At 40.5% G+C, this 21,259-nt stretch overlaps 1 protein-coding gene across 1 annotated transcript in view; it reads left to right on the top strand.

Moving 5' to 3' along the window:
- Positions 1-365: 365 nt before the first annotated feature.
- kdrl (kinase insert domain receptor like) overlaps positions 366-21,259 on the top strand; it is a 43,028-nt gene continuing 22,134 nt past the window's right edge. Inside the window, exons 1-14 of the mRNA XM_020635793.3 lie at positions 366-905; positions 7,327-7,417; positions 8,574-8,791; positions 10,136-10,257; positions 11,554-11,713; positions 12,196-12,332; positions 12,409-12,580; positions 13,057-13,183; positions 13,282-13,451; positions 14,683-14,839; positions 16,448-16,559; positions 19,194-19,302; positions 20,400-20,681; positions 20,941-21,087. Coding sequence (XP_020491449.2) covers positions 842-905; positions 7,327-7,417; positions 8,574-8,791; positions 10,136-10,257; positions 11,554-11,713; positions 12,196-12,332; positions 12,409-12,580; positions 13,057-13,183; positions 13,282-13,451; positions 14,683-14,839; positions 16,448-16,559; positions 19,194-19,302; positions 20,400-20,681; positions 20,941-21,087 — 2,068 coding nt within the window. The 5' untranslated portion in view covers positions 366-841. The remainder of the gene's footprint in view (positions 906-7,326; positions 7,418-8,573; positions 8,792-10,135; positions 10,258-11,553; positions 11,714-12,195; positions 12,333-12,408; positions 12,581-13,056; positions 13,184-13,281; positions 13,452-14,682; positions 14,840-16,447; positions 16,560-19,193; positions 19,303-20,399; positions 20,682-20,940; positions 21,088-21,259) is intronic.

Below are 21,259 nucleotides of genomic sequence, written 5' to 3'. Positions count from 1 at the left end.
ACCTTTAACCTCAGATAGGCTGATTTTATCAAAAGCTACACAAAGGTAATTAAAATTATCAGCAACAAATACTCCGACCACAGATGAGTAAAGTGATAAAGCGACATTAATTATTCAGACTAACAGGTAAATAAACTTTAGCAAATAACGTTGAGCTCTACAAAATCCCTGTACCATGTCTACCCATCATGCTCGCATTAAGCGTGTCGCACAAAAGACATTTGCATTATCATTATTTCACATGAAATGATCCCCTTTCAGCAGTCCAAAGATTGAAGAATGTCCCCTAAAAAAAAAGAAAAAAAAAAGTGACGTCGCGTCCTTCCCCCTTGTCTCCATAAAAACGTGCCTCACGCATGGAGGAGGCGAGAGGGAGGAGAGGTTGTCCAAGGCGCGCGTTTAAGACAGGAGCTGATTGATCTTGCTTTTGTGGGCTTTATACAGACACCAGTTAGTTTCTCAATGTAAACCTTCTCTGCCGTCTACATTTATCTTTCCGTTGAATTTTGTTTCATCACACTTTTGTTGTTTTTGGAGGGCACCTGCCCCGAGGATACAGCGGTACATCCGTCTCCTCACTGCGGATCGGGAGTTGGACTGCGCAGGAGAGCTCCCCTGCGCGTCATGGGGAACGGGAGAAGCTCTGCCGCTTTTTGCATGCACACCTGAGGGGTTTCTGGATTATCACCACGTTTTATCTTAGAAAAAAATAACACTTTTTGATCTATTGTCTTTAAGAAAAAAAACGTTTTCTGTCAGACAGCCGGATTTATAAGCCTCCTTAAAGGACTCGGTTACTTTGTTTCTTACACGGTTTGGATTTCGGTGAAGAGTTGGCACGATGGTCACATCCGACTGCTTCAAATCGATCGTTGTCATCTTGTGCTGTTCCTCACTTATAAACGGTAAGAAATCATTCAAGCTTACACAGAGTTGTATGCATGAAAAGTGAAAGACTGTTGTCATCGCAATGTGTATTTGATTGAGTGATTGACTTAATGGATATTAATTTAACAGGCTCCGTTTAAAAGTAGTATGAAAGGTATTTTTATTATATTTTTAATAACATTATTTATTTGAGCTATAACTGTCAAGTTTAATTGTATTGTTAATGTAAACTGTAAACTTAACTTTGATCTTAAAGTCTCAATTGTGCTTTTATATCACTTATTTATTTAGGATGTTTTTTCAAAAAATTATGTGTCAACAGTTTAACTTGTCAATGGACCTGCAATGTTCAAATCCACCGCCAGAGGTAGTCTTGGTTCGTTGCAATTTGCTTAGTATTAAGAAGTTAATAAAATGTGTTTACTCCAACAGGTAATTAAAACAGATGGGAAGATTTAAGTTTTAATTTGTGCCAGCTTTTCTTGGTGACATTTTAAATTAGTTGGTTTGGATTTGTTTTTAAAGATATTTGGGTGATATTGCAAATCAGTCTTTTCTGTGACTTGTGAAAACTGTTTCTTCCATCAATTGTTAAGAGTATGCTAACAGGATCCAACATTTGTGAAGTCAATGCTTGTTTCTAAAGACAGTACAATCAGCTCCATTCTCTCACTGTCTCTGTACAAAAGCAAGAAAAACTATAAAATGTGGATGTTCCTCCACCTTGTGCCACAGTGATGCTTCCTCACAAAATCCAAATAAACAGCCCATTCAAACAATAGAAATACTGATCAACCCCTCCTCCATTACACACACACACACACACACACACACACACACACACATACACACATATGCATGCGTGCACACACACACACACACACACACACACACACACACACACACACACACATATGCATGCGTGCACACACACACACACTCATATACAGCCTATGAGACTTTGTTGACAATGTTTTAAGTAGATTTCCTTCACTGTCCACACACAAAGCGTGGGAAAGACACAGGGAGGAAGCGGACGTAGGGGCAAGAGGCAGCCTGGAATTGTTCTGGCCAGTAAAGGTCACGGAAATGTGACACACTACCTGTGCAAAGATTTCTTTTTGAGCTCCTTGTGCTCTTTCTGAGCTATGTCAAACTCCATTCACAAGACAATGGCAGGGAGGAAAGGAGGGTATTGTTTCTGCATTGCTGCTGACTGGTAGAGCTATCAAACTGTACTTCTGCTGCATCAGGTTCTTTCTACTAAGACGGAGGTGTGTGAAAGATAGTAGAGCTGAACGGAAACAGCAAATTCATGCTTAGCCAATAAAATATGATTCACTTTGCATCCTGTGGCTGATGGTGCAACATCTTAAAGGCTTTGATCTTTCTACGGGGAGATGTTTTAAGTGTTCTGTTTTCACACTTTCACCTTAGTCTTTATTCTGTTATTATATTAGTGACTGAAAGAAAAGGGGGTCAACGGGGTGGCTTAAATATAGTCTGACCTATTTGGTGATTTGGTAATATTTCACTTTAATCTTCTTTTGACAGATGACCCATTGACACTGTTATAAATGACACAAAATAGCTCTGACTGACACTCAATAGATCTGTTTCAGCGTTAAAGACTTTAAGGCTTCTGTATTTATTTGGTGCGTCTCATGCTTGCAATACTAGATTCAAAGAAATTTGTCTGCGCATCTAAAAGATGTGCTTTATCCAGGTTAACTTAAATGTTTTCTTGTGTTTCCCAGGTAAATTTGTCCAAGAATCGAATGTTTTATGTGTGTAGGTTTACATTGTTTAAGTCCTTCTAGTTTGAAGGAACAGGCCAATTCCTGGAAAAACAAGTGAAGCAAAGTGATTACAGGAAGATGTAATGAATGATAAAAGAAATGATCGTGAACCATGCAGAGACGCCTGTAATTTGTCTTCAAATTCCTTTATTTCTGACCAAAAAATGTCTTCTCTACACTCTGCCAAAAACGAATTTCTTCTACTGTAAAGACACTTTTTAAGGTTATCATTTTTGGCAGAGTGATTTAATGTTTTGTTTAATTTGTTTTGGAGTAATTTAGTCCTTCCTGCTGGGACACTGGAGATGGAGTGGAAAAAAGGAGTGATGAGAGGTCAACCAAGTGCTTTGGGGGCTCATTGCTCACCCACAGTACATCTGGGTCCATACAGGCAGCAAAGGGAAAACACATGTACACACACATCCACACACACATACTCTCACCTGGATTGTGAGACGTAGCAGTGTAGCAGGAAAAAATCATCCACTTACACATGGATATTTAACTTAACAAATTGCTCTGTGTAGCTCTTCTTATAGGATGATTGCAGCATCTGGTCCATACTAGGAATATCCATCATGATCCAGCAATATATTTTCTTTGAGTCCTGCATGGGATTTCAATTTCAAGGAGCTTCTGTTTGCCTACTAGTCTTAATCATACATTATGGAACAGGAATCCTCTGGGTTTGCAATTTTGGACTCTCAAGCTGGAGATTCCTGTTTGTTGGCTCTACGTAGCTTTATATAACCTACAATGGCCACCCATCATGGCCAGATGTTCCTTTATTTTGCCTTTTTAAGAGAAGTCTGGGGCATATTGCTTCCAAATCTCCAATGGCTAATATACAGCTAATAAAAAAAGGCACTCTTCTTAACTGTTGTCTTAACCTTGCTGTTGGCAAAGTAGAGAAGTTTCAAGAGGGCTCTGTGTATGAGAAATACTCCAGGATTCACTGGCCACATGAGAAATGGTAGATACCTCTTATTGTGGAAGGTTGTCCTGTCCTAAGTCATGTCCAGGTTTCAGAGTGTTGAGTCTTTGGGGAATTTGTCTATTTGTTTGTGTTAAAAAAGCATCTTACAAATAAATATGAACTGTACTTCTGCTGGAATGATGCAAAAAGATACATTCCTTATGTTTGCTACACTTTGCTTTTCAGTCAAGTTATATATTGTTAGGAGTGGTGGCAAATATGCAAGTAAATAATAACTTTGAATGAACCTTAAAATTCACAAACTAGTTCAAGTGTAGCGTGTTGCAGTGTTTTTGAGCTATATTATTAGACTATCAACAGTCTATTGTAGACAGATTGCGTGACACCCCCCTCAGTGGACAGGCAGAAAAGTGACTATTAACTTGGATGCCCCTGTTACCATGGCTTTCATAAAAGCAAAGTGTGTCCCTGTAATCTTTTGGCAGACAGTTGTTCAAGCTCAACAAGGGATAGCCATGCTGCATTGTTACTTTGCCTTGAAGGCACCAAAAAAGATCTTCTGTCCTTGAAATTCATGAAAGTCTTGTGGTTTTATGACAGCACAGGGAGCTCAGGGGGGTTGGGTTTTCTCTACACAAAAGAGAAGTGAATTTCCGTACATTATTTCTCTGCGCTTAAGGGTTGTGTCCAGTAGTTACCAGTTTAAATTAGGGACAGTACAGTCATCGCATACAGTACAATGGTTTCATTACACAACATCAAACTTGAGCCACTGACATGCTGTGAGGTTGGTGACATTTTGCTAACAACAAGGACAGTCGACCATCGGCTTTATGAAGTAATTAGATTAAAGAATCAAAACAGATGGCTGTAGTCCAGATTTATTAAATATTATTGCCAATAAAAAGTATTATAAAGATGTAAGTAAAGTTAATTTGATAAAGTAGCTTACAGAATAAGGTCACAAAGTGCTTCACCAAAGTGAGATTGCCATAAAAATTAACAGAAAAATATAAAACAAATAAAAGTAGCCCTTTAAAAATAAAGCACTAAAGAAAACAATCTTGAGGGAACAAGCATCTTTATTTATCTCAAACTATAGTAGCTTTGCACAAAATATCTTGTCACCATGTTACTTTGTAACACGCAATTTCTTTCTTTTTTTGTTATTAGAAATAGAAAAGAATAACCTTTTCTTCTGACAAGTTGTTGACACGTTATCTTTCCACTCAACAAATTCAGTTGCATTGATGCAGGCTCGTCTTAGGTTATTGACAGGAGTCTTTTGATTAATGTTCTTGTTTGTCGTTTCTCTCAGCCAAAATATTTAAATCGATTTATTTTTGTCCACAAACATTCCAGAATGGCGTAGATTCCTGGAATCTAATTGATTTGTTCCTGACTAGTAAAAAACTTGCCACAAATGTTTCCTTTCAACACTCTCACTCTGTTACTTATCTCTATTAGTGACAGTTGTGAAAAAGAACATAAAAAAGTGATCAAACCTGGCCCTATATCCATTCTGATTGTGGGGCTATGGGACTGGCATCATCAGTTGACTAAGTAACTCAACAAGAAGTCACGCAGCCTCTTCCTCTCTCTCTCTCCAGGACTCTTTTTCATGCCTGTCCTCTTCCTAATAGATCTTAATGAGAACCAGCTTCAGGGCTCTTTGAACCAACACAATAAGCACAATTTCTGGCATTTTTCAGGCACTCTGCTGCAGGAATGCACCACACAGCTGTCGTAGGGGGTTAGGGGTGTCTTGGCACTCGCTGAGGTCAGTGTTGGGCAGGCATTTGGGCAGGTGGGAGTTTTGAAGGTGCTGGTGTAAACAGACAACAGTGGGATTTACTTTTTCTCTTTTGGTGGGCTGCTGGGGGGGGGGGGGGGGGGGGGGGGCCGCTGATTTGTCCATCTGAAATGTGTTACCTGGGAGTACAGGGGAAAATGCCCGGTTTTAATAGACGAATTGCCCGCTAGTGCAATTCAAGGTCAGAGTGATGTTGTTAGTTACTGTTATTGATGTTTTGTGCACAAACAGATGTCAGCATTCATACATATGTGGATTTTTAATCAGAACATCACAGCATAAAGATTATGATAAAAATGATTGTCGGATAAAGTCGTATTTTTTTCTTCTTGGACCAAAAGCGGATTCATTTGCAACTGCACAACAAAGAAAAACATTTAGACAAGAATCAAAGTCAGATAAATTAAGATTATATTTAAAATACAGACATACATTTCAAAGGCCCATTATCTGCAATTAAAATGTTTTTTTTTTCATTCACCTTTTGTGCATTACGTCTAATTGGTTTAGGCAGATATAGTCAATTGAAACTTAAAATAGTTTTCCTTTTCACCTAGCTCATCCAGTATACAATTAACAATGCATTGTGTAATAGTATCCAATGCCCTGGCAGGTTTTATAGCTAGTTTTCACTACAAGCATGACTAACTATCAATGCTGGAATAGACTGTGGTTCTTTGTAACCAAATACATCAATGATGCTGCTGGTGCCAGAAGAACAGAGTTTGTGCCTTATTTTGTCATTGGTCTGACAAACATGGTATAACAGCATGAAAGACCGCAAGCACCCACCCCACCCATGTGTTAAATAAACTTGGACAATAAAACAATCATGTTCTAATGTTTTGTGAGAAAGTGGATATTAAGTGCTACTACCACCACTGGCACTAGATCCTGCTGAGTTAAACAGCTGTTATGAATAATAATAAAAAAACAAAGTAAGTGTGTATGTGGGAGTGGGATTTTTTTCTGTGCATGTGTTTGCATTTGTAAGTGCAAGTGCACTTGTGTGTGTATGGGGTTTTCATGTGCATGCACATTTACCCACCACGTGTTATCATGTCAGTCTGGTTGGAGACTGTTGTATAACTCTATTGTCCATCTCGATTCTGCTACAAATAAATGCTTCCCTGAAGACTGTCACATGTTGAGAGTTGACTTAATTAAGTTGTTGTCTGACCACAATGACAAGCTGTTCAGGGAGCTCAGAGAAAAGAAGGAAATCACATATGGGGCTGTGACATCTCTTGGATAACAGAGAGAACCCAGTGTTTCCTATGTTGATCACTGCAAGAGGGACCTCTCAACAGATATAGCTGGCTGTACACCAAATGAAGGCCACCTTTGAGACAAACATCTGAACCTCTTAGTTTCTCTTGTGATAATGCTATAACAGCACTCTTAGTGCAAGGTCAATAGTGGATGAAAAAACATCTTGTTCCTAAATGAGAGGAAGGGAGCACCCACTGAAGCAGGTAGATGTAGAGGAAGTGCATGCAGAGGAACTCATCTGGCTTCGTTCTGTGTGATTCTGGCCTTGACCTCTCTGGCAAAGTGGTGCGACTGCTCCCCATGTTGTCCCTTTCACAAACTATTCAACTTACTTTCTTTCTTTTTGCTCATCCCAGACCACTATTATTTAACACCCAGTCCTCCTTGAATCGGAAACACCCCTAGTGCTCTCACAGCAGACAAACCCTTGCATAAAGGACAGGAGCATATCAGCACAAAATGAACCCACATGCACCGAAGTGATTCTAAATCATTGAATTGTCCTGAAATGTTTTTCTTGCTAATTTTTAGTATTATTTATGGCTACAAATACTACTAAATAGTTGCTTTAAATGTGAAGTTCTCTAAATCTGCATTTGTGTTTTTTTGTTCAACAGGGCATTTGGAGAGAGATCAGTCGCCCAAGATTCTGCCCTCTGACAAGCCCCTCATTCTTCATAAGGATGAATCATTAAACCTCATATGCAGGTAATGGAGTTAATCCAAACGTTTGCCTAGTGAACAAAAGTAACATTTAAATGAGTCCATTGTACTTTGTATGCCTTTATTACAAAGACAAGACACTGGATAAAGTAGGAAAACAAATAGAGTGGGGAATGATGTGCGGCAAAGGAGCCACAAGTTGGGCTGCCCGATTTGAGAGTCTGTAGCCTCTGTACATGGGGCTCGAAAACTAACTACTAGGACAGTGACGCCCCATCTTCTTAAGTTTTGACAATTAAAAATGTAATGGGCCAAGTTTCTTTCCCTTTATTGGTCAGGAGGAGTCCAGAAACTCACTGCCACTAATAAATTACTCTGCTCTCATTAGATGACAGAAGACCCAGGGGGGAAATAAGTGGGACATGCATAGGCTTTAGGACTCTATGACTCTTGGACAATCTATGACGAGAACCAGTGGTGGTGGTCACATCTATCAGCCTGCTGCAAATCACTTTAGGGATGGTTGGACCCAAGTGTGGTGCAATCACATTGGTTAAGAATTTAGGGTCTTGCATCATTTTGTAGGACTTCAAGGAATGTTGAAGGACTCATGTCTATCCAATGTAATGCTTCCCTACAAGGCCATATGCTAAGACTCCCATCCAGAATTGTCTTCTTTCTGTCACTGGATCAGAGCTGGAGGTTACTTGACCCAAAATTCTGCAGGCAATGTCAGTGGTATGCGAGACATGTTTGATGTTCCTCTGGGATCTCTTTAATGAGAGTTTTTAAATGGAAGCAGTGTGGAAAGAATGTGTTAGCTGAGCACATCAGTCAAGAAAAACATGTTTCCATGTGAAAGTTCAAGTCGTTGGATAAGTTGAGATTAACTCAAAATAAACTCAGTCAGAGACTTCCCCAGGGGAGATGCAGCGGCTGCCATCCTGAAATAAAAGCTTGTGAGGTCATTGCCAGCTGTGACACTTTCCCTAAAAATAGATCCAAGTTTTTGACCCAGTGCTCTGTTCACAACAGCTCAACAGCAATGTTTGATTTCCCCTTGTACAAATAATGTGAAAAAATTATATTTAAAGTGTACTTTTTTTTCCTTTTATATAAATGTATCCTCAGTCATTAAAAGTCAACCGAGTGTCATTATCCAGGGCTTTGTCCACTAATGTCCCTTTCTGTCTCCTGTCAGAGGCCATGGCTTGCTACGCTGGACTCTTGCAGATCCCGGTCGATCGATCTCTTCAGAGGGTGTTAAGGTGGAGCAGTGTGATTCCAGACATCACCTTAACTCCCACTGCAGCAAACTGACAATCACTAAATTGAAAGCTGTGGACACAGGAAGGTACAGCTGTCTATACTCCAAAGATGGTTTGGACCACATCAACTCAACCTATGTCTATGTCCAAGGTGAGACTGGCAAAGCACTTCGACCACTCCCAAATTAAAGTATTTTCCATCCTGAGAAAAAACTGAGTTTGATGTGAATAACAGATCATTTTTTATTAACTGACATAATGATGAAGGTTATTTCTTTTTCTAATTGAGTTTTTTGTCTTCATTCCATGATTTAACTTTCTTTGTTTTTGTCATGAAAGACTACTGATAAGTGAGGTTTTCCCCAGGGTGATTGTCATCTGCTGATGCCAGCGGAGGCATATGGTGTTAAATTGAGTCCATAAACAGTGGCACATAATAGCCCTAACGTGATGCTTAAAGGGCAATCTGATATTTTGGGAAAGATACAAGAGCTGGAAAATATTCATGTAGGAAAAAAAGAATTGGTCTGCAAAAGAAAAAGCAAAAGAATCCTCAGTGTTAAAAAGGAGAAGGGAAGAAAAAAATAAATGATGTACTATAACTACATGTATTTCAATATGCATTGAAGACTTAAGTGCTAGTCTAAGTGCTACAAGTCTTTTTCTCAGAAGAGAGAGTTGGAGGGAGGAAGTGGTTACTTTCCTAGTATGGTTTCTCCTGGAGGTGAAAGAGTGAGCATGATTGCACAGGAAGCCCTGGTCACCGACTGTGATTTCCTGCTCCGGCTACTGTTTTCCTAAGTCTCCCTGTAAGCGAGCATGGCACAAGTTACAGTAACAGTCCCATTTAAATAAAGAATATGCCTGGCAGAATAAGAAGAGCACATTATGAGTATGAATTCAAACTCCGGTTCATTTTTAAAGTGGTTTCTAAATTAGATAGAGATAGAACCATAAATTGATGTAAGCTAAACTTAATGTTGGGTCCGACATTGTTCCTTCTCCTGTTCGCCTGTGTTTGGACCAATGTTTTCTTTACAACAACCTTTAGCTGTTATTTAAATCGTTTTACATGATTACTTTAAAAAACAGTTGTTTTATTACACCAATACTGCTTGACTTTACAGAAATCGCAGACTGTATGTGTCATCATGAAGTTTCCACAGCAGCTGTGTGATGCCTGGGTGCCCAGTAAAAACGCACAACTTCTCTTATTGCTCTATGTGTGCTCTACTGCCTTATCAGGTTAGAATGAACTGATGAACTGATCTGAGATTTGATCTCTGTGTGCTGGATGACCTGACATTTCCCTAATTTAATTGCACTACTAAATTCAGTACTAGTAGAACAGCTTTTTTTTTCACAGAACAGCAGCTGTAAATTTGCAACAAAACATTGTTCACCCAACGGAATAAAAATAAGGGGCCACATCTGCTCTCTAAAAAACAAAAGTACTGACCTGTGTTACCGACCTTGTGTTTTTTCTGTCCTACAGATGAAGAGGAACCATTTGTGGAGCCCCAGAATCACGGCGTCCTGGGCATTTACAGACATGAGACTAGCCTCGTGGTCCCCTGCAGGACTTCTTCCCCTGATACTGTGGTAGAACTGACAGGGGTAAGGTCTCACAAAATCAGTCTTTCAGAACTGCTTCTTTTGTGACTAGTACTTCTTAAAGCATTCTTAATGTAATCTTGATGAACATAATAAACTATGGCTACCTTAAGAGTAAACCCGACCATCTGTTAGTATTTTGATTATATACTATGTTAAGTGTCCCAAGCAAAAGAGGAGGATTTCTATTAATACCACAAAAAGATAACCTTATTTGTTGTCTTTGAAATAAAATGTGTTTCCCCTCTGTGTTTAAGGGGTCTCAGTTGTTCTCATACCCTCTGTGTGTTAAATCACTTTAGCACACTGAAACAGACCAGGGACACTAGCATTTCCAAGGGAAGCTCAGGGACAGCGGAGGGAGTCATCCAGTCTGCTTCCTGTAAGAGCAGGAAGGTGTTCCAAGAGTGATTTTCTCAGAATAGACCCTCAGACTAAATTTAGTCCTCCTCACTCTTACAAACATCAGGAAATGCAATGAAAAAACAGCACACCTTGCTTCAGACACAGGAAACAACAGGTAATTCATCATTAGGGTTAAAAAGTTGATACCATATAGCAAACAATATTTGTTATTTTATTTATTTTTTATTCATTTTTTACCAAGGAAATATGCAATAAACATTGCTTCATATGTAAATTACAAAGTAGATGTCCTGCTTACAGGTTTCTTGCCGTGGCTAATTTGCAACCCCTGTCCCTGGCTAGAAGTTTAGGATTAAAATAGAAGCATTAAACTTAAAGAAATACAAACATAGTGATACTATACATATATATTATAGATAAGTCAGTGGTCAAAAGCTTGCCCAGCAATGGTGTGTTGCACATATCGGTTGCATACTTACATGCAACACTGTCTTTGAGGACAAACAAATATGACTCAGATAGCACTGATAGTGGTTGTGGGACCTTCCTGATATTAGCTATTCAGTGGTACTTCTCCTTCCTGCTGCCTTTCCTTCCTTCCCTTCCCTTGCCTCCTTTCCCAACCCAAACTTCTGGCAAGAGAACAAACAGCAGCCGGCACGTACATCCGCTTCAGAGTCTGAAATGTTATGTGCTCCATTGCGTGAAAGTTTTCATATGTTACATTCCAAAAAAACAGCACAAAAAAAAACAGCAAGACTTTCACTCAAAATATGTCTGTCCCCAGCTGAGCCCAGTAGAGCATGACTTACATGTTAAATGAAGTAGAGCATGTTTGGTCTGTCTGGTTCAGTGAGCTTCAGTCAACTTCTAAAGTGTCACCAACTATCCATGGGAACTGACAAACCTCTCTGTTCTTCTCTCTTTGTACAGGTCCCACTTTTACAAGAGAGGATGGTTAAGGAAATGGTTTGGGATCCAGAGGTGGGATTCAAGATCCCCTACGGCCCCTTTGATATGATTAATATACTCACCTGTAAGACCATGGTCAAGGGTCGTAAGCACGAGTCCACGTACATGCCAAAGAGACTAAGTGAGTTGTCTGTCTGTCTGTCTGTCTGTCTGACTCTCTGTCAGTCTGTCTGTCTGTCTGACTCTCTGTCTGTCTGTCAGTCTGTCTGTCTGTCTGACTCTCTGTCTGTCTGTCTGTCTGTCTGTCTGTCTGTCTGTCTGTCTGTCTGACTCTCTGTCTGTCTGACTCTCTGTCTGTCTGTCTGTCAGTCTGTCTGTCTCTCTGACTGTCTGTCTGTCTGTCTGTCTGACTCTCTGTCAGTCTGTCTGTCTTACTCTCTGTCTTTCTGTCTGTCTTTCTGTCCTTTTGTCTGTCTGCCTGTCTGTCTGTCTGCCTGTCTTGACTCATCTTTTTTTTAGTATTTCAGTTAGAATACACCTGAAGCCTGATTGCTCTGTCTCTAACCTTCAATCATAACTAGTTAGAACAAACTTATGATTTTTTTTTTTGCCCTGCTTTTGCCCTTACTCAACAGTTTCCTTATTTTTGTCTCCTTTTTGCAGCAATTGTTCTCAAAAATGTGAAGGTCACTCCAGAGCGTGTTAGAGTTTTGGTTGGAGACACCCTGTCCCTAAACTGTACTGGTGAGACCACCTATAATGGAAGAATAAACTTCACATGGGATTTCCCAAATAGGAGAGTAAGTGAAGGATTTGCTGTAGCTACTGTACTTCTTGTTAAAGAGACCACATGTTTATTGTACCTGCTTTTTTCAGGACAACAGACATTACACCACAAAGCCCAAATTCTCTAAAGCCGAGGTTCTTGTGATGAGCAAGGCTTTATTCCTGCCAAACATAACAATGGATGATAAAGGGGTGTACCGCTGCAGGGCTGAGCTTGAACCCACAATACATAGGAATGCTTCAGCTAAAGTCATTGTCTATGGTGAGTATGCCTCGGATGGGTTGACAAGTTTAAAACTGTATTGTTTTTATACATGCACAAAACTTGTTTTCAGAGTGATCTACATGTGAGAACCCAAACAATTTATCACTGACTGTCAGATTTTTTCCTGACAGCCCCTATCAAAATTTCTGTGTAAAGGGGCGAGTCAATGTGTGAACGCAGCAGGAAATATTCAGAAAAATATACCACGTGCAACACCACTAGTGCAGGGTTGATGACAGGTGACATGAACGTCATCTGCCTCTTACTTCTTCTTTTTAAATTCTAAGTTGGACTGACATCACCTCTAAACTTAAAGAGAGAGGGTAAAAAAAATCACAATATTAACCCTCAAAATTGCAGTACAGAGTAGTCTGGATTATCATGTCATTTTGGTGAAACTATTATGTGATGATTTTCACATCCTTTTTCCCGCTGAAGGAATTCCAATGTATGTCATTACTCTTTTGTTCCAGAGCATCCATTCCTCAATATCTCCTACAGACATGAGAGGCCGAGTACAGTGGTTGTCAAAGAAGGTAGAAAAAGGCTTGTGTTTGAGCCCAAGGTCAATGCTCTACCAACACCAGACATGTTAGCATGGTAAGCAACTGTTAACAATCGTAATTAAAAAAAACATTTAAGCTTGTTAGTTAAACTTCTGTTGATTGATATTGTTAATCTGTGTCACAAATCTTCAGGTACAAGGATGGGGTTCCTATCAGGAAGAATTCCACCTGTTACAAGATGTCTGGTTTTAACTTGATCATCACAGATGTGCAGCAAAAGCATACTGGGATCTTCACCATAAGCCTGGGCAACCAAGCAAAGGGCTTGCACAGGAATCTGACCTACACTCTGGTAGTCAACAGTAAGCTCTTGCCATAAACTAGATAATGATTTGCTGATCCTGAGGAAATGAATCAGTGCCTCGGCTGCCTCAGCACTGTAGCTGCTCTTAGTACAGCTTGCTGGACGGCAGGTAGCAGCTCTAGTATGAGAGGAATTTGAGGGCTTGTTGATTCCAGGGCTGGATTGACGTAGCTGGGGCAGCTGTTGTTGATTATTGGGGATCTTTTGAAGGGGCTTGGCGCAGTGTGTAAATGGCCTGGGCTGTATTCTGCACGCAGACCCCAGCCGCTCCAACGTCCCTAGACCCCAGCATTTATTTGCATCCTCACCATGTGTATATACAGTGCTGCTCGTATAAACAAAGTGTTCCTTACAATATGTATACAGCTTTAGGAAAAACAATGACTGGGCATGCATGTCATTGGAATTACCTTTTTGATGACTGATAGCCGTTTAATCTAGAGATTGTGTTTTATATGTTTACTGAGATGAAGTCTCTCGTGCTATAGAAAACAGTGAAGTATAGGGCAATTACTGTAAGATACCATGAAGCGAAGAGCTATTTTAATTGTATTCCTCACTCATAAACTTGGAATCCAACTAGAGTGCCAAAAAGTGGAGAGAATGAGACCCCCTCTTTCTTGTATAAGCTTTATTCCTGGTACTTGACTGACCCGATTCAAAAGACTTTAATCTTATTGGAATGACAAAAACACGGACACAAATAAACAAATTGAGAGGAGGTTCCTGGTTTTAATTAGAGAACTATTTTAAACCTCTTTCATCAGTTGTTTAGAGCTGTCACAGTGTCCCAAATTAGAAATGTGTTCTATTTGGTGTGTGTGTGTGTGTGTAGTGGGATGTCATGGAGAGAATGGCTGAATGATGTGGACTGCCTCCTGAGGTGGCACAAGGATCTGTGTCTGTTGTTGATTGCAGCACACATGGTTGATTCACTAACCTGAGTGTGGGCCACAGTGGGGTCGTTTTTTGACCTTCAGCCCCAGGCTAGCCAATCATCCTGCCATTCTTTTCCTAAACAGTGTCCAAAGGACAACGGGTGTCAATAGCACCTTTTTTCATGGCTATCCATCATGACTGTCGCCCCTCATTATAAAGACATTATGAGATTCCAAAGTGGGCTACGCTGGTTTGTGGATGGTTCATCTAACCTGTTGTCTATCCTTTTCTCTCTCCCTCTGTGTGTGGTTGTGTGTCTGTGTACTTGCATGTGCACTTTTCTCTTACAGTGAAGCCAAGTATTTCAGAGGCGGAGCTCGCCACCGTGGACGTGCCGCCCTACATGTTTGGCAGACAGCATCAGCTAACCTGCACTGCTTTCGGGTTTCCCTTGCCAAACATAACTTGGCTCTGGCAACCTTGTCACTCAGGACCTACTCTTAAAGAGTGAGTCACTATTGCATCTTAATCTAAGCACTGTATCACTTAAACCTGATTTTCTGCTTTCATGGTCTGTGACATTAACCCTAATCTTGAACAATTAAACCATAGCAGAGGGTTTTTCTTCCTGATTTGAAGCACAAATTTGATCAGTCATGAGGAATACTAAACATTATCTAATACTGAATCAATTTGTGCCAACTATGCTACAGTGCAGTGGTCATGTTGTGTACTGTGAAAAATAAAACAGCTGTGTTTCATGACACAAATTTAGGTATCACCTCAGAATTATTCATCATTTCATCGTGTACGGTCCAGAGCCACCATTTTAGCCACATGATCTCAATATCAAACAAATGTGCACTGCCTGAATTAAATCTGGCCTAGAATATAACACAGTAATCAAAGACATGCAGCCCTAGAGAAATGAACCACTCTGTAATCAGTGTCTGTGTAGACTGAAGGGGGAAATATTTTCCTCTCAGATTCCCAGCCCTGTTAAAAAGCCAAAGAGAACCAAGTGTCTGAGTGACTGTTCATGAATATTGGACTGGTAGTGAACCCACAAACAACATGAACATTCCCTGAGATCCCGCCTCCTCATTGACAGCAGGAGACCCGGGAGTCGCAGGATCAGGAAAACAATGGGCCATTACTCTCGGGTTATCAGGCCTCACCACCATTAGCAAAAACAACATTGTGGACCGTGGCCTTAGAAAGAAATTGAATTATCTTAAATGTGTAATGGTGTTTCCCCGGCAGTGCTTTCACTGTTTTCTTATTATTATCACAGAAACACCATGCCAGATTTATGATTTATAATAGCAGAATGTTAGTTTGGTAAAAGCAGCTCTTTCTGCAGGCCTAAAGATAATCAGGGCTGGCACTAGGAACAGTTGCTCGGCTGGGGCAGGCAGCTAATGAGACAGCAGAGCAGTTATAGCCTGGTTGGAAGCCAATTGTGCAAAATGTTTGTTTTATACAGCCCTGACCCTGTAAAGTACCTGTCACTGTAAATCCAACTTGTCGCCCTTCAAGATCATATCTCATCTAAATCTCTGGGAGTTCGGAGAGGATGGGAAATGTGAAGGGGGGGGTAGCTTGCTATTTTGGATGCGCATTCAGGCAGCTAGTGCAGGGCACAGAATTTCAGGGGTGTCTTTATCACCAGGTTGAGAAGCTATCAGCTGTCCCTTATTGACCGCCAAGGTCTCAGAAACAACCTTATCTCCTCTGGCCAGAGCCTGGGGGGGTTTCCTGCACAAGGGGACGCACAGCACAGCCCTTCCTGTTGCTGTTTCTGTTTCCTCCTGTGCATCTCCTCTCATCAAGCTGATTGTTCCCCTCCACAGGCGCTGAAGGCTTTGAGGGGTGGGGGTTAAATCAAGGCTTTCTGTAGGTTTATAACCTAAACAGGCGTGTCTACACCTGGATTTTACAATTTCATACTTTATAACCATGGGATCTGAGCAAGTTGGGATTTAGTATTATATCAAGGTCCCCAATTACAACAAAAAGAAAGTATTTTTTGTCCCTTTTGTGTTGTATACTATTGTTTAGTTCTGACAACTGTACATTTCTTACATCTATTTTTGCACTTTCTCTGTCCTGCAGTTGTAATGACACCATGCCAATCCTGGTCAAAGTAGAGGACAGGGAAAACTACACACGCAATATGATTAAGGGCATAAGCATCAATCCTGAACTGGTTAAAGGCAAGAACAAGGTATGTGGTTTAACTTTGTGTTTGCTGTTTCACATGTTTTTTTCAAATAACAGAGGCACTTGAATCCTTCTTTGCTCACCATGAAATGAGGAAGACAAATAGCATTGACCAACTCATCAGTAGGATTTGTATGAGACTTTGATCTTTAAGATCTCCAGAGATCTGCAGAACACTCAATAGCTTGGACAGAGACATAAAAGTGCCATTCAACATCTGAAATCAATAAATCCTCACATTTTCCTTCATAGATGCAGTACTTACCCGTACTGAGAATGATTCATTTTGTTTGCATTAGTTTTGACTTGTGTAACCGTGACTAAAACCCATGAAAATGCCCTCATCAGTCCCTTTTGAAGGAAATCAATTTTGTTTTTTTCATTGCTGTAGTTAAAATGGCTTGATTTATTCTTGAAATAAGCAACCAGGAAACGATGGGAAAATTTCTGGGTTTCACGCATATGATGTGCTACATCTGAAAATGAAAATGCAATGTTAAGAAATACTGTACATTTGCAACATAGATTTAATTGCTAACACACTAGCATAATTGCATTGGATTCCCTTTGGTACAGAGGCCTTCCTATAAGGAGAAAGATCCTCACCAGAGCATTCCTACCATTCCTGAAATGTTGCACCCATAACTGACAGTCACAGTTCATCAGTACTTGTAAATTAAACAGTTTTAGCTTCATCCAGCCAATGACACTTCTTTGATTCTGTCATCAGTTAATCTTTTTGGATGTTGAAACGTTTAGAGCTAGGCTGTATAAACACTGCAAAGCTACAGCCATGCATGTGCAAAGGGCAGACCACAGACTTTTACAGAAGACTCTCCACACCATTACTTTTGTAGATGAGCCACTACAATGTGCACACTGGAAACAGCTGGAATTGTGCTTTTTTTATGTAAGCATATATAATTATACTTGTACAAAATATCTTGATTGTAGCATGAAAACAGTGTTTTCTGCAGATAGAAGGGGTCTTTGTATTTTAGCAGACTTTCTTGTCTCACTCCTCTCAGTGATGTTGTCTGCAAAATCAACACTTAAGCATCATTGTGGGGCCTACCAGTCCCCCAGCTTTTCCTCATCAAACAAATATTGCCATGCAAACCCAAAACATGCCACAGTTTTAAGGAAACTGGAGACATTGCTGCAAATGTCCTGTGGGAATGTGTTACTAAAACTGTTCACCCGGATCATAATTAAGACCAGGCCTTGCATGACTCGCAAGAGCCTGTCTATAGGATTATGTTAAAGAAACCCATTACAGCAGGCTAGGTCAAATTAGGAAACATATTCATTGGCTTAAAGGTTTTCAGCAGAGGAAAGATCAGCGATTCTTCTCAATCCAAACAGTTTTGTTCGCCTGTGTTTCTCATGCATAACTAAAAATGTATTGACTCCTGCATTCCTGATTAAGCATGATTAGACACTCAGGATTATATATTTTCTTTGCTCATCAAATAACTGTAAATTCAGCTTTCTGCACAGGACATGATTTATAATATATCTTTGAAATAAATTTGGGCGCACCTCTAATTTACAAGTACCAGCCAAACGCTGGTGCTTTATGGAGGTTAGGACTAAGGGTCAATGATAACAAGCATCAGTTTAAAGAAGAGGGATTCGTTGGAAGTGAATTCCTCTCTGTCACCCTACATAAATCGTGTTGGCCTGTGATTACGAACGTAGTCAGGGCCAGGCCTCTGAGTTGCTCCCCACAAGACCCAGTTGAGATGGATATAATATGATAATATAAGGAAAACATAGAGGGTGACATGGGCACAAAGGTCACAGTGCGTCTGGCTGGGTCACCTCTTTGGGACTTTGTGTAACCATTTAAATGACTGTTTTTTGAGCTCAGGTTACATCATGGTGAGTAATAGCCGTAATTTAATACCTCAGCACCACTTAATCAGTGTTTTGACAAATGCCAGAGCAAAATGAATCAGACAATATGATCTTACTATTAACACTTCCTGAATGTTTGTGTGTTGAACATTGTGAATACGGGAAAGGTTAAAATTGTTTCATGGCTGCAGCTGTGTGTCTGAGAGTCAACACAATAGCTCCGACAAGACCAGGAAGTTAAGGCCAATATACAGCCAGACAATACACCCACATCATTCACTTCTTTGATGTAGCTGACTGCCCCCCAAAAACACAGATGTCTCTACGGACACTAAACAGAACCCCACACAGTCTGGCCCCCAGCCAAGTCCCACATATTATTTTGTCTATTTAAGCCATTAAAAAGTTGTCCTGGTGTGATGACAAAATGAAGTTTGGCATTAGAAGTGCTTTCCAGGAAATTAACATGGAGTCCAGGCACTAGATCTATAGCGCAGGTCTAAAAGAGACTCAGTTGGTTTTAAACTCCAGATGTATCCTTTCATTAATGTGATGTACTTGAGAGCATGAAACAGAGCAGGCTTGGTCCGGACCCGTTCTCCCTCTTGTTAACAGTGACTGCTTAGATGTTGATAGAATCTCAACAGATAAACCACACTGAACGTCTGAGGCAAAGTTGTAGTTTGTATTGTGATATTAAGCAATTGCTTCATCTTTTACAAAATGTTTTATTCTTCTTTGAATAACCAGTTATAACTCCCTTATTGATCCAAAATAGACTGTGAGCACCCTGGTGATAGGAGAGGCTAGCACATCAGGAAAATACACCTGTTTGGCTCAGAATGAAGACGGCATCAGCAAGTGGGTGATCCCTTTCTACATTGATGGTAAGTAGGTCCCAAAAACATGAAAGCTAAAATGTTAACGTTTAAACAGCTTAACAACTGAAAGTAAATGCAGATATACTCTGCTGAGTTTACTTACAATAACTGCAAAAGCACACTATACCATGTACTGGATTCTTTTAAATGATCTACTCATACAGTACACGCTGTAATGAATTGCAAGAGCAGGGAAGGAATGTGCAGATTGTATTGTGCAATAAAGAAACCAGAGGGGGGCATTAATTGAAACCATCTTCCTCTGTAGCTGAACGGCTTCAGGGTGGAAGAGAGGCAAACATGTCCATTGCCATATGGATTGCTATAATGGCATGCGTTTAAAAACAGCTATGAATAACTGCATTCCTGCTCCGGTGCTTGCAGGTCATTCCTCTTTCTCTGTGAGCCTGCTGCTATGAAAATGTACTTTTTTATGTGCATCTGAGCATTTCCAAATGTTCTTACAAGGAATATCCATTGAGACAGTTATGTAACAATAGTGAGGATGAGGTGTCAGTGCACACAAGCAAAATTTACTTTGGGACTAAGTGAAGCTCGTTTCCCTAATAGTTCAGTGAATCGTATCTGCCAAAGAGTGGATTGCTTTTTGTTGGCTGAGCGATGGATGAAGGTAAACCTATAATTGAAGCGATGCCAAGTACCAAAGAATTAGCCTCTCAGCATAGGGGGGTTCCCAAGAGGATTCTTGTGCTCTCTTCCAGAGGTGAGGAAGCTGAAGAACGAAGGAATGCTGCTTGAAAAGAGGACAGAATTGTAATAACAGCTGTCCTCTCTTACGGAACACAGAATGCTTTCCAGCAATCTGAACAAACAAGCACAGTCTGGTTCCCCCTGGGGCCCAGACTGAGCTCCTCTCGTATTGGATGAGTGCATGAGCACTATCAGTGATGCTGTCCACCAACAACATGCTTCCAATTAACACTGATGTAACAGGAAATAACTGCAAATTTGACATTCCTGGCCTTGCAACAAGAAGTTTTGTCTAAAACGTTTCTTCGCAAAAAGGAGGTCGGGCCAGCAGCGTACGTGTCTCCATTTGTGCATGAACAACAGATGACCAGGTCTCTTCTTTATCACACTAGATCAAGCTGAGGAATTCACCATTGAACCTGGGGCGGCCATTGAGGGAGATGATGTAAATCTGACCTGTCGGGCAGCTCGCTACCTCTACACAGATCTGCAGTGGTTGGATTCCAAGAATCAAACGATCACTTCCAATGTGTCCAGCCTGCAGCTTAGCAACTACTCCATTTCTATTTCGCTCCATCTGCATAATGTGTCCCAAAACAGCGCCAAAGGTTACAGGTGCCGAGGTGTCAAGCTGCAGAAGAGGGTTGAACTGCCAGCTGCACTAAATGTGGACGGTAAGTAAAATGAGGTTATAAAAAGCTAATTGCATTTTGTATTTCTTGTATAATTGTTATTGATTCCAACACTCATTCCAAAGGTTGTAGCTATCATCAAACAATCCGCTGATGTGCCTACTTAAATTAGTCATTGTGTGTATGTGTAGACATGTGATGCTAGTACTATAAATATTGAAAACAAACTTGCAACACTTGAACTGAACTGACTGAAGGAAAGCACCTCTTACTGACACTTCTTGTTTTTTATTTGCTGCAGCACGAAAGCGCCCCTGGCTGAGTCAAAATCTAACTAATCAAGACGTGAACAGTAGCAGCACCCTGATACTGGCTTGCTTTGCTCTTGGAGTGCCTCGTCCCTACATCTTGTGGTACAAAAATGGCGTTCCAGTGGAAGAAGGACCAGGTAACCAGAGAGAAGTGTTGAATGTGCCATTTTGAATCACAAGGGCATCCAGGGGCAGTGCTACACAAAGCAGATGAAAGGCTAAAAGATATCATATATTTATTAAGATAAGATTGTGACAATATAATCAGCAGGTAAAGCTGTCATTATGCTTATCCAGTTTTTTCAAAGC

This window comes from Labrus bergylta, chromosome 9 (assembly GCF_963930695.1).
Source record: "Labrus bergylta chromosome 9, fLabBer1.1, whole genome shotgun sequence".
Taxonomy (NCBI): domain Eukaryota; kingdom Metazoa; phylum Chordata; class Actinopteri; order Labriformes; family Labridae; genus Labrus; species Labrus bergylta.
The sequence above is the reverse complement of the archived record's forward strand: the minus strand, read 5'-3'. Positions and strand labels throughout refer to the sequence as shown.